Raw genomic sequence first — 13,642 nt, 5'->3', positions numbered from 1 at the left:
TGATAGAAGTTTGTAAGAATGTACCTATATGTCAACACAGCCACAGATGTGATACATGAAATTACATAGGCAATGTTGGGATAAAAATAATACCTCTGTGTTCTCAACATGCACAGAAAAGATGAACTCACATTCTTACAGTAAACATTGAGTTAAGATCAACCGATCAGTTTTGGTGCACAGCAATAATGGTCATATTACACCTTCCATGTCTCATCATATCATCTATATGGTGTATATTGTTAGTGTTAAAGTGACCAATAAGGATTGTCTTACCTGCACGCAGATACAGTGAGGGCCTATGCAACAGCATGGCATTCCACCATACTGCCGGTCCGCACACTACTGCCTGACTGAGACAGACAACACCCCTTCTTCTCCTCCAACATGGACTCACCCTTACTACATGGAACAGCCAATTATGTGCAGTGGGGGTAATAGGTTGATGCAGATGACTACTTTGAAATTGCGTCTGTTCATTCACCTTATGATGGTAAAAAAGTTGATGTTAAAAACTTGCATGATCAACTCTTTTGATATGAAGCAACTGCTTGTTAGGTTATGGAGAATTGAGCCGATATCTTGTATCAATGCTGTACGAATCTGGAATCTATACTGGTCGTATGGAGTTGACGTTGTCCCCAGAATGTTGAAGTCGGAGATTACACACATCATTCTCGTATTACAGCAGCTGCTGTAGCCATCAGCAGCATTGGGATCGGGGAAAACTCATTTTCAAAATAATCCTGTAATAGAGTTCCAACATCAAAGTGTTACATTTACCCTCACCACTATGTTGGGACTGACAATTTTTTACATAGGTATAAACGTTTGGCACGTAAAGATTTTTTTTTAGTTAGCATTACTTAAAAGTTAAAATTATCAGTAAATTACTTAAGATTACCTGTCTCTCAGTGGTTTGAGCTTATTTCAAACATGAAATGCAGTGAGGGTGTCTAGCACTTGCTGCTGTTTTTGGTTGCTCCAGGCAATGGTGGGAAACAAACCTAATTTTATCAGTTCAAAGGGAATTTGATTTTGTGTAATATTTAAACAACAATATTTCTTAAAACCAATGGGTCAGAGGTTTGTCATTTTCCATCTTGTGTAAAAAGACTGTCACTGAAATAACCAAATCTAGACAGTTGAGTGACACTGATTGCCAACACTGGGCTCTGCCTAGTGATCTTGGAAGTCTCTAACTATTGCCGTCAGTAAGAGAAGTGTAAACCAGACGTGATTTACTGCAGAAAGAATATTTGAGGTCTACGCAATGGAGGAGAAGTATTTGAGATAATTCTGCTCAACAGATGTAGGTATTATAAGATGAGATATAGTCATTTAAGGAGGAGAAAAGCATGAAGTATCTTCAGTGTAGGAGGCTACAACGTACCCATTGTGATGTCATCATTAAAGAAGGTCTCTGATGTTCTAATTAAAGAAGGTCTCTGATGTTCTCAGGAAAGAAGGTCTCTGATGTTCTCATTAAAGCAGGTCTCTGATGTTCTCAGTACAGAAGGTCTCTGATGTTCACAGTAAAGGTCTCTGATGTTCTCAATAAAGAAGGTGTCTGATGTTCTCAGGAAAGAAGGTCTCTGATGTTCTCAGTAAAGCAGGTCCCTGATGTTCTCATTAAAGAAGGTCTCTGATGTTCTCATTAAAGCAGGTCTCTGATGTTCTCTTTAAAGCAGGTCTCTGATGTTCTCATTAAAGCAGGTCTCTAATGTTCTCAATAAAGAAGGTGTCTGATGTTCTCAGGAAAGAAGGTCTCTGATGTTCTCAGTAAAGCAGGTCCCTGATGTTCTCATTAAAGAAGGTCTCTGATGTTCTCAGTAAAGCAGGTCTCTGATGTTCTCATTAAAGAAGGTATCTGATGTTCTCAGGAAAGAAGGTCTCTAATGTTCTCAGGAAAGAAGGTCTCTGATGTTCTCAGTAAAGAAGGTGTCTGATGTTCTCATTAAAGCGGGTCTCTGATGTTCTCAGTAAAGCAGGTCCCTGATGTTCTCATTAAAGAAGGTCTCTAATGTTCTCAGTAAAGAAGGTCTCTGATGTTCTCAGGAAAGAAGGTCTCTGACCTTCTCAGTAAAGAAGGTCTCTGATGTTCTCAGGAAAGAAGGTCTCTGATGTTCGCAGTAAAGAAGGTGTGATCTATTGACAGATAGATTATAGGTGTGATATATTGAAAGGTGGAGTATAGGTGTGATATATTGAAAGGTGGAATATAGTAAAGAAGGTGTGATCTATTGACAGATAGAGTATAGGTGTGATATATTGAAAGGTGGAGTATAGCTGTGATCTATTGAAAGGTGGGGTATAGCTGTGATATATTGACAGATAGAGTATAGGTGTGATATATTGAAAGATGGAATATAGGTGTGATATATTGAAAGGTGGAGTATAGGTGTGATATATTGAAAGGTGGAGTATAGGTGTGATATATTGAAAGGTGGAGTATAGCTGTGATCTATTGAAAGGTGGAGTATAGCTGTGATATATTGAAAGGTGGAGTATAGGTGTGATATATTGAAAGGTGGGGTATAGGTGTGATCTATTGAAAGGTGGAGTATAGGTGTGATCTATTGAAAGGTGGAGTATAGCTGTGATATATTGAAAGGTGGGGTATAGCTGTGATATATTGACAGAGAGAGTATAGGTGTGATATATTGAAAGATGGAATATAGGTGTGATATATTGAAAGGTGGAGTATAGGTGTGATATATTGAAAGGTGGAGTATAGGTGTGATATATTGAAAGGTGGAGTATAGCTGTGATCTATTGAAAGGTGGAGTATAGCTGTGATATATTGAAAGGTGGAGTATAGGTGTGATATATTGAAAGGTGGGGTATAGGTGTGATCTATTGAAAGGTGGAGTATAGGTGTGATATATTGAAAGGTGGGGTATAGGTGTGATCTATTGAAAGGTTAAGTATAGCTGTGATATATTGAAAGGTGGGGTATAGGTGTGATATATTGAAAGGTGGGGTATAGGTGTGATATATTGAAAGGTTAAGTATAGCTGTGATATATTGAAAGGTGGAGTATAGGTGTGATATATTGAAAGGTGGGGTATAGGTGTGATATATTGAAAGGTGGGGTATAGGTGTGATCTATTGAAAGGTGGAGTATAGCTGTGATATATTGAAAGGTGGAGTATAGGTGTGATATATTGAAAGGTGGGGTATAGGTGTGATATATTGAAAGGTGGAGTATAGGTGTGATCTATTGAAAGGTTAAGTATAGCTGTGATATATTGAAAGGTGGGGTATAGGTGTGATCTATTGAAAGGTGGAGTATAGGTGTGATCTATTGAAAGGTGGAGTATAGGTGTGATATATTGAAAGGTGGGGTATAGGTGTGATATATTGAAAGGTGGGGTATAGGTGTGATCTATTGAAAGGTGGGGTATAGCTGTGATATATTGAAAGGTGGGGTATAGGTGTGATCTATTGAAAGGTGGAGTATAGGTGTGATATATATGAAAGGTGGGGTATAGGTGATATATTGAAAGGTGGAGTATAGGTGTGATATATTGAAAGGTGGAGTATAGCTGTGATCTATTGAAAGGTGGAGTATAGCTGTGATATATTGAAAGGTGGAGTATAGGTGTGATATATTGAAAGGTGGGGTATAGGTGTGATCTATTGAAAGGTGGAGTATAGCTGTGATCTATTGAAAGGTGGAGTATAGGTGTGATATATTGAAAGGTGGGGTATAGGTGTGATATATTGAAAGGTGGAGTATAGGTGTGATCTATTGAAAGGTGGAGTATAGGTGTGATATATTGAAAGGTGGGGTATAGGTGTGATATATTGAAAGGTGGGGTATAGGTGTGATATATTGAAAGGTGGGGTATAGATGTGATCTATTGAAAGGTGGAGTATAGGTGTGATATATTGAAAGGTGGGGTATAGGTGTGATATATTGAAAGATGGAGTATAGGTGTGATCTATTGAAAGGTGGAGTATAGGTGTGATCTATTGAAAGGTGGAGTATAGCTGTGATATATTGAAAGGTGGGGTATAGCTGTGATATATTGACAGAGAGAGTATAGGTGTGATATATTGAAAGATGGAATATAGGTGTGATATATTGAAAGGTGGAGTATAGGTGTGATATATTGAAAGGTGGAGTATAGGTGTGATATATTGAAAGGTGGAGTATAGCTGTGATCTATTGAAAGGTGGAGTATAGCTGTGATATATTGAAAGGTGGAGTATAGGTGTGATATATTGAAAGGTGGGGTATAGGTGTGATCTATTGAAAGGTGGAGTATAGGTGTGATATATTGAAAGGTGGAGTATAGGTGTGATATATTGAAAGGTGGAGTATAGGTGTGATATATTGAAAGGTGGAGTATAGGTGTGATCTATTGAAAGGTGGAGTATAGCTGTGATATATTGAAAGGTGGAGTATAGGTGTGATATATTGAAAGGTGGGGTATAGGTGTGATATATTGAAAGGTGGGGTATAGGTGTGATATATTGAAAGGTTAAGTATAGCTGTGATATATTGAAAGGTGGAGTATAGGTGTGATATATTGAAAGGTGGGGTATAGGTGTGATATATTGAAAGGTGGAGTATAGGTGTGATATATTGAAAGGTGGGGTATAGGTGTGATCTATTGAAAGGTGGAGTATAGCTGTGATATATTGAAAGGTGGGGTATAGGTGTGATATATTGAAAGGTGGGGTATAGGTGTGATATATTGAAAGGTTAAGTATAGCTGTGATATATTGAAAGGTGGAGTATAGGTGTGTATATATATTGAAAGGTGGGGTATAGGTGTGATATATTGAAAGGTGGGGTATAGGTGTGATATATATTGAAAGGTGGGGTATAGGTGTGATATATTGAAAGGTGGGGTATAGGTGTGATATATTGAAAGGTTAAGTATAGCTGTGATATATTGAAAGGTGGAGTATAGGTGTGATATATTGAAAGGTGGGGTATAGGTGTGATATATTGAAAGGTGGAGTATAGGTGTGATATATTGAAAGGTGGGGTATAGGTGTGATCTATTGAAAGGTTAAGTATAGCTGTGATATATTGAAAGGTGGGGTATAGGTGTGATATATTGAAAGGTGGGGTATAGGTGTGATATATTGAAAGGTTAAGTATAGCTGTGATATATTGAAAGGTGGAGTATAGGTGTGATATATTGAAAGGTGGGGTATAGGTGTGATATATTGAAAGGTGGGGTATAGGTGTGATCTATTGAAAGGTGGAGTATAGCTGTGATATATTGAAAGGTGGAGTATAGGTGTGATATATTGAAAGGTGGGGTATAGGTGTGATATATTGAAAGGTGGAGTATAGGTGTGATCTATTGAAAGGTTAAGTATAGCTGTGATATATTGAAAGGTGGGGTATAGGTGTGATCTATTGAAAGGTGGAGTATAGGTGTGATCTATTGAAAGGTGGAGTATAGGTGTGATATATTGAAAGGTGGGGTATAGGTGTGATATATTGAAAGGTGGGGTATAGGTGTGATCTATTGAAAGGTGGGGTATAGCTGTGATATATTGAAAGGTGGGGTATAGGTGTGATCTATTGAAAGGTGGAGTATAGGTGTGATATATTGAAAGGTGGGGTATAGGTGTGATATATTGAAAGGTGGAGTATAGGTGTGATATATTGAAAGGTGGAGTATAGCTGTGATCTATTGAAAGGTGGAGTATAGCTGTGATATATTGAAAGGTGGAGTATAGGTGTGATATATTGAAAGGTGGGGTATAGGTGTGATCTATTGAAAGGTGGAGTATAGCTGTGATCTATTGAAAGGTGGAGTATAGGTGTGATATATTGAAAGGTGGGGTATAAGGTGTGATCTATTGAAAGGTGGAGTATAGGTGTGATCTATTGAAAGGTGGAGTATAGGTGTGATATATTGAAAGGTGGGGTATAGGTGTGATATATTGAAAGGTGGGGTATAGGTGTGATATATTGAAAGGTGGGGTATAGATGTGATCTATTGAAAGGTGGAGTATAGGTGTGATATATTGAAAGGTGGGGTATAGGTGTGATATATTGAAAGATGGAGTATAGGTGTGATCTATTGAAAGGTGGAGTATAGCTGTGATATATTGAAAGGTGGGGTATAGGTGTGATCTATTGAAAGGTGGGGTATAGGTGTGATCTATTGAAAGGTGGAGTATAGCTGTGATATATTGAAAGGTGGAGTATAGCTGTGATATATTGAAAGGTGGGGTATAGGTGTGATATATTGAAAGGTGGAGTATAGGTGTGATATATTGAAAGTATAGGTGTGATATATTGAAAGGTGGGGTATAGGTGTGATATATTGAAAGGTGGAGTATAGGTGTGATCTATTGAAAGGTGGGTATAGGTGTGATATATTGAAAGGTGGAGTATAGGTGTGATCTATTGAAAGGTGGAGTATAGGTGTGATATATTGAAAGGTGGGGTATAGGTGTGATATATTGAAGGTGGAGTATAGGTGTGATATATTGAAAGGTGGATTATAGGTGTGATATATTGAAAGGTGGAGTATAGGTGTGATCTATTGAAAGGTGGAGTATAGGTGTGATATATTGAAAGGTGGAGTATAGGTGTGATATATTGAAAGGTGGGGTATAGGTGTGATCTATTGAAAGGTTAGAAAGTATAGCTGTGATATATTGAAGGTGGAGTATAGGTGTGATCTATTGAAAGGTGGAGTATAGGTGTGATATATTGAAAGGTGGGGTATAGGTGTGATATATTGAAAGGTGGAGTATAGGTGTGATATATTGAAAGGTGGATTATAGGTGTGATATATTGAAAGGTGGAGTATAGGTGTGATCTATTGAAAGGTGGAGTATAGGTGTGATATATTGAAAGGTGGAGTATAGGTGTGATCTATTGAAAGGTGGAGTATAGGTGTGATATATTGAAAGGTGGAGTATAGCTGTGATATATTGAAAGGTGGAGTATAGGTGTGATCTATTGAAAGGTGGAGTATAGGTGTGATATATTGAAAGGTGGGGTATAGGTGTGATATATTGAAAGGTGGAGTATAGGTGTGATATATTGAAAGGTGGATTATAGGTGTGATATATTGAAAGGTGGAGTATAGGTGTGATCTATTGAAAGGTGGAGTATAGGTGTGATATATTGAAAGGTGGAGTATAGGTGTGATCTATTGAAAGGTGGGGTATAGGTGTGATATATTGAAAGGTGGAGTATAGGTGTGATATATTGAAAGGTGGAGTATAGGTGTGATCTATTGAAAGGTGGAGTATAGGTGTGATATATTGAAAGGTGGGGTATAGGTGTGATCTATTGAAAGGTGGGGTATAGGTGTGATCTATTGAAAGGTGGAGTATAGGTGTGATATATTGAAAGGTGGAGTATAGGTGTGATATATTGAAAGGTTAAGTATAGGTGTGATATATTGAAAGGTGGGGTATAGGTGTGATATATTGAAAGGTGGAGTATAGGTGTGATATATTGAAAGGTGGATTATAGGTGTGATATATTGAAAGGTGGAGTATAGGTGTGATATATTGAAAGGTGGAGTATAGGTGTGATATATTGAAAGGTGGGGTATAGGTGTGATCTATTGAAAGGTTAAGTATAGCTGTGATATATTGAAAGGTGGAGTATAGGTGTGATCTATTGAAAGGTGGAGTATAGGTGTGATATATTGAAAGGTGGGGTATAGGTGTGATGTATTGAAAGGTGGAGTATAGGTGTGATATATTGAAAGGTGGATTATAGGTGTGATATATTGAAAGGTGGAGTATAGGTGTGATCTATTGAAAGGTGGAGTATAGGTGTGATATATTGAAAGGTGGAGTATAGGTGTGATCTATTGAAAGGTGGGGTATAGGTGTGATATATTGAAAGGTGGAGTATAGCTGTGATATATTGAAAGGTGGAGTATAGGTGTGATCTATTGAAAGGTGGAGTATAGGTGTGATATATTGAAAGGTGGATTATAGGTGTGATATATTGAAAGGTGGAGTATAGGTGTGATATATTGAAAGGTGGAGTATAGGTGTGATATATTGAAAGGTGGGGTATAGGTGTGATATATTGAAAGGTGGAGTATAGGTGTGATATATTGAAAGGTGGATTATAGGTGTGATATATTGAAAGGTGGAGTATAGGTGTGATCTATTGAAAGGTGGAGTATAGGTGTGATATATTGAAAGGTGGATTATAGGTGTGATATATTGAAAGGTGGAGTATAGGTGTGATCTATTGAAAGGTGGAGTATAGGTGTGATATATTGAAAGGTGGAGTATAGGTGTGATATATTGAAAGGTGGAGTATAGGTGTGATATATTGAAAGGTGGAGTATAGGTGTGATATATTGAAAGGTGGAGTATAGGTGTGATCTATTGAAAGGTGGAGTATAGGTGTGATATATTGAAAGGTGGATTATAGGTGTGATATATTGAAAGGTGGAGTATAGGTGTGATCTATTGAAAGGTGGAGTATAGCTGTGATATATTGAAAGGTGGGGTACAGGTGTTATCTATTGACAGATAGAGTATAGGTGTGATATATTGAAAGGTGGGGTATAGTAGTCATCTATTGAAAGGTGGGGTATAGGTGTTATCTATTGACAGATAGAGTATAGGTGTGATATATTGAAAGATGGAATATAGGTGTGATATATTGAAAGATGGAATATAGGTGTGATATATTGAAAGGTGGGGTATAGTAGTGATCTATTGAAAGGTGGAGTATAGTAAATGGGAGAAGAAGGTAGGAATAGAAGAGGTATGTTCAAAGAAACTGTGATTAAAAGTTACCTTCCATGAAACATGAATGTTTGACAGAGATATATTCAATTTTATGGCTATTATGTAATTACTCCAGAAAAAAAAGAAGATAAATGTTAGAGCAGAGCGTGATAAAGAAAGATACTGACATGTTATTACAGAGATGAACCATAAAGAGCGGAGGTAGCAGTGATTTAGACATGGTAATGTATTACGCTAGGTGATGTTGCTTCCCTCGTATTGATTTCCAATGTGGATGTTACGATGTAATTAGAATGAGTGCCACATGCATCATGGGAAGAGATTGTGTCATGTGATCAATGACTTTTTTCATGATCAGATCTGATGGCTTTTATCTGTTTAACATTCAAGACTTCAGAAATCCATATTATGACATGAAAGATTTCATATGATTTATCTCAGTCCAATAAGCTTTGCTTAATGAAGAATGACATATCTCAAACAGTTTCTGCTTTCAGTTCTGATTGTGGTCAAATAAAAATGTTATTTAAAACTGTTTTGGTTCTTGTTGTTTTTATCTTTTACAGTTTTCATAGATTCCACTTACTCTCCTGTCTGAGTTTAAAGATGGTCCATTTAACTCATGGTTTATATATAATACAGCAGTGAGAATACGTCTGCAGCAACCTATACTGTTTGTACTTCAGGGACTATGCAAGTTGTGCCATGGGCATTCTGGTTAAGAATAGGTCTGCAGCAGTCTATGCTGGCTGTACCATGGAGATTCTAGCTAAGAATATGTCTCCAGCAACCTTATCTTGTTGTACCTTTGGCATTCTGGGTAGTGTAGGCCACTTTTAGCAATATTCCAACAATATCACAACAGGGGACACTAGAAATGGGCTACACACATTGTACTCATGTGGGGAATCGAACCCGGGTCTTTGGCGTGACGAGCGAACACTTGAACCACTAGGCTACTCCACCGCCCAGGATAGGTCAGTAGCAACTGATGCTGATCACACCATGGGATTGTGGGTAAGAATATGTCCCCAGCAACCTCTGCTGCATGTACCATCAGGATTCTGGGTAAGAATATGTCCCCAGCAACCTCTGCTGGGTGCAGCATTGTCATTAAAGGATTCAGGTACAGTGTTGGAAATAAGTGCTTGTCTGCACGATCTTGGAAGGTAGATTTTGCAGTTTCAATTTTGTATGGTTCTTTATGGCCTGAAATAAGATTTTTGTGTTGACTCTTTTGTCACAATAAACTGCAGTAGGGATGCCACGATACATCGATGTATCAATACTTTTCTAAAACAATACAATTATCGATACATTCAAAACTCTATTGATATTTAGTTTTGAAAGTATCAGTTTAAATATGTTTATGTATCATTTACATTTTGCAATTGTATCATGTGTTCTGATGTTATTTGAGTTATAAATGATTATTTTTCATGCACAAAGATGGAAAATTAGAACTTTTTAATCTCTGAGAATACAAAATGTTGATCTTTTCATGCGCAATTATAAAATATGAAATATTTATGTTCAAAATGTAACTAAATTTACATAATAATGCTGCGAAAATAGGTATCGTGATACGTATCAAATTGTGACATGGGTATCGTGATATGTATCGATTCATGAAACTTATGTATTGTGACATCCTAAAACTGCAGTTTTGTGCAAGAGGGTCCGTCCGCCAATGGCAGTTGTTTTGTTTTTTTGTTTAAAACATTGTCCAGTTTGTCAGGTTCTGTGGCTTGGTTGATTGTGACATAACCTACCTTTGAACATGGGGCACTGCTCTTAATATCAGTCAGTTATTTACAAGCCACAGACATAAGACTGGAAAGAGGCCAGCCTGTTTGATGACTGTCTCATTGATTCATTAATGTTCAGTTGACACACGTCAGCAGATGGGTTATCTGCTGTTATGTCTGTTAAATTCAGTAAAGTTTACATCTGTTCAACTGACATGAGGACAGTCAGTTTGTAACGTCCGTCCATTTGTTCCAAGGGGTGCTACTCTCACTGACAACACAAGGTTCAAGTTCAGGGCAATGAATGCTATGATGATCTGATCACATAATGCCTTGTTTATGAGGGATGCTGTAAACCTAAGTAATGCCACGTTGCTTCCTATACAACAATACAACAGAGTATTTGTTAGGAAGTTTTGCGATTGATCACAGGCAGCCACAACAAATTCCCCTGATTTGATAATTCAAGTATAATGTCTTGATAACTGTTTACATGCATAGTGTGTCTATGGATTACTGGTGTTCCAAGAAAAATATTCTCTATCCAGAGTAATTTTGTCTATTCGAGGCTAAGTAAGAGCTCATCAATAGTATCGATGTTGACATGGTGTATCCTTCACATATCTTATGTATCATGTATCATGTATCATGTATCACACATGTAGACAATTTCTTATAGGCTCTCAAAAAATAATCATCTAAACAGGTGTGTCTGTGAAGTAATACAGATCGGTGCAACCTTCCGAGATGAGTAATGTGCTGATGAGCACTATCGCTAGTAACTTGCACCTTTCCAGTGTTTGCACAGCAGGCGATGTGCAGAGACAGTGCCAGTAATATGGGAAAAAGTGGCACCTTCACTTTTTTCTTGTCTAAGCTGTTTCAGAACAGGCATCAAAATTAATTGTATTTCATGTTTCAAAGTTCCTGTCTTCTGAAAAACACGATGCTCACCTCACACTCTCATCACCACGAAGCCCAGACTGCCAATGGAAAATCTCACTCAACCAAAATATTAGATTATAAGTAATGTTAAAAATATATATTTTTGTCGTAGGCTGCCCATTTCATTGACTTGATGGATGCATACCTAATCTAATTTGGTAAACCCTTGGCAGAATGCCTCTCAGAATGGCAGCTGCTGCATAAATCTCAATGGAATATTCATTGATAGACGCCTGTCATGAGTTGTCATGTTTGGTAATCAATTATTAAAAACCACGGTAGGCTGGAAAATATTGGTGAAAATATCAGTGTGTATGAAACACGATCCATACCACATGGGAATAATTAGATTGTGTGTTTGAGGAAGTCCCGGTCGGTTTGCTACATTTACTCAGTTTAAAATTTTCCAAAGGATCAAACAAACATTGATTAATAGTTTTAGGGTGATAGTGTGGTCATTTGCTAGGTATTCATAAAAATAACGAGAAATTAACTTTTTTATATTATAATGGATGCTGTTTACAACTTCTCATTTAATGTTTGCCACAAGTTGTTGGATGTCTGTGGGTGTGTGTGGGAGGATCGCCAAATGGTTTAAGTGTGCAATCATTGCGCCAAAGACCCGAGTTCAAATCCTAACATGGATACAGGCCCATTTCTGGTGACTGCCATGATATTGCTGGAATAATGCTGAAAGATGCAGAAATCCCAAATCACTAACTGTGTAAGATGGCTGTGCAGGAGATCTGAAGACCTGCTCAAGGGGGACCTTCTGGATTAAAGCAACAGTTTTGTGCAGAGTTACATCCCCTGGCAATGTTAGGATAGGTTTGAATCCCAGATTTGTCTTCATCATGAACCTGGCTCTAGCACCATATTGTATTATTGATAGCTTTTTCAGTGTTAAAGGTCTAAGATCTGTATCTCTCAGAGCTTCCCTCTGACACACTGTAATATAACTGACCTGCTGTTCAAAGCCCCATTAAACCCATCACACTCAGTTAGTGGTGTTCTTAACGGTGAACAAATTTAAACAGGCTGTAAGGTGAATTTAAATATGTTTGCTTTTTTTATCTAAGATTTTAGTGCAAACAGATTAAGAACATCATGGTAATTATACTATGCTTGGTTTGTAATTCTTGTACTGCGTTACCCTAAAAAAAAGTGTTATTTTAAAACATTTTTAATCAACCCAGCCCTGGACTTTGTCATGGCTAAAGCAATACAGATGCCCTTTACTAGACCTGGCCCATCCTGTCTGAAGACTGGCCATTTCATCCATTTGAACTATTGATCAGCCAACGTCAGGATCAATCGGGCAATTAGGTAACACTTTAAAAACATCCCAATGATTGAATCATTTTTTACTTGGAACTATATTTGCCTGTGGTCGTAAGTGCAATTTGAATGCCACAAATTATTTAACTGATTTTGGCCAGTGTTGTGAAATTTGAGCCTGAGTTGCTATGGGGTACCGATTTAGGGTTCGAGTTTATTAATGACTTCAATCAGGCCCTTGTCAAATTCATCTGAATCTGGGCTGTGATTTGATCCGTGATTGTGACCTCTCTTCTGTGAGACACCAAGTGGCTGTGATCACAACTCCTCGACATGATTACATCTCATTCAAAGCTGCCTGTATAGTTCATGGTTTATCAATGAAAAAGAATTTATTGGATTAGAAGTGCTCAGATGTTAATTGATGGAGAGATGGAGTTCTTGGAATGTTGTTTGGTCAGTAGATCTAGAGAATTCCACGTCTGCTCCGACTGCCAGGAACGTATGGTGAAAGCTGGTATCGCCAGAACACACTTCAGTCATGGATTCCTACTATACTTCACCTGTAGCTCATCTACAGCTCACCTGGAGCAAACCTAGACTTCACCTGTAGCTCAGCATCCCCTGTAGTTCACCTGGAGGTTATCTGTAGCTCATCTGTAGCTCGCTTTGACCTCACCTGGAGCCAACCTAGACTTTACCTGTAGCTTATCTGTAGCTCATGTAGACCTCACCTGGAGCCAACCTAGACTTTACCTGTAGCTTATCTGTAGCTCATGCAGACCTCACCTGGAGCCAACCTAGACTTTACCTGTAGCTTATCTGTAGCTCACCTAAACTTCACCTGGAGCCAACCTAGACCTTACCTGTAGCTTATCTGTAGCTCATGCAGACCTCACCTGGATCCAACCTAGACCTTACCTGTAGCTTATCTGTAGCTCACGTAGACCTCACCT

General features: G+C 38.0%; 2 protein-coding genes across 3 annotated transcripts in view; one reads left to right on the top strand and one right to left on the bottom strand.

Moving 5' to 3' along the window:
* LOC124291672 overlaps positions 1-354 on the bottom strand; it is a 48,205-nt gene extending 47,851 nt beyond the window's left edge. The window contains exon 1 of the mRNA XM_046728719.1: positions 277-354. Within this exon, the coding sequence (XP_046584675.1) occupies positions 277-313 (37 nt within the window). The 5' untranslated portion in view covers positions 314-354. The remainder of the gene's footprint in view (positions 1-276) is intronic.
* LOC124291673 (L-xylulose reductase-like) overlaps positions 1-13,642 on the top strand; it is a 93,806-nt gene that overhangs the window by 54,673 nt on the left and 25,491 nt on the right. The window lies entirely within an intron of this gene.

The sequence above is a fragment of the Haliotis rubra genome, unplaced genomic scaffold (genome assembly GCF_003918875.1).
Source record: "Haliotis rubra isolate DU_JTF1 unplaced genomic scaffold, ASM391887v1 Scf5, whole genome shotgun sequence".
Classification (NCBI taxonomy): Eukaryota; Metazoa; Mollusca; class Gastropoda; order Lepetellida; family Haliotidae; genus Haliotis; species Haliotis rubra.
Note: the sequence above shows the minus strand (reverse complement) of the source record. Positions and strands in the feature narration are given on the sequence as shown.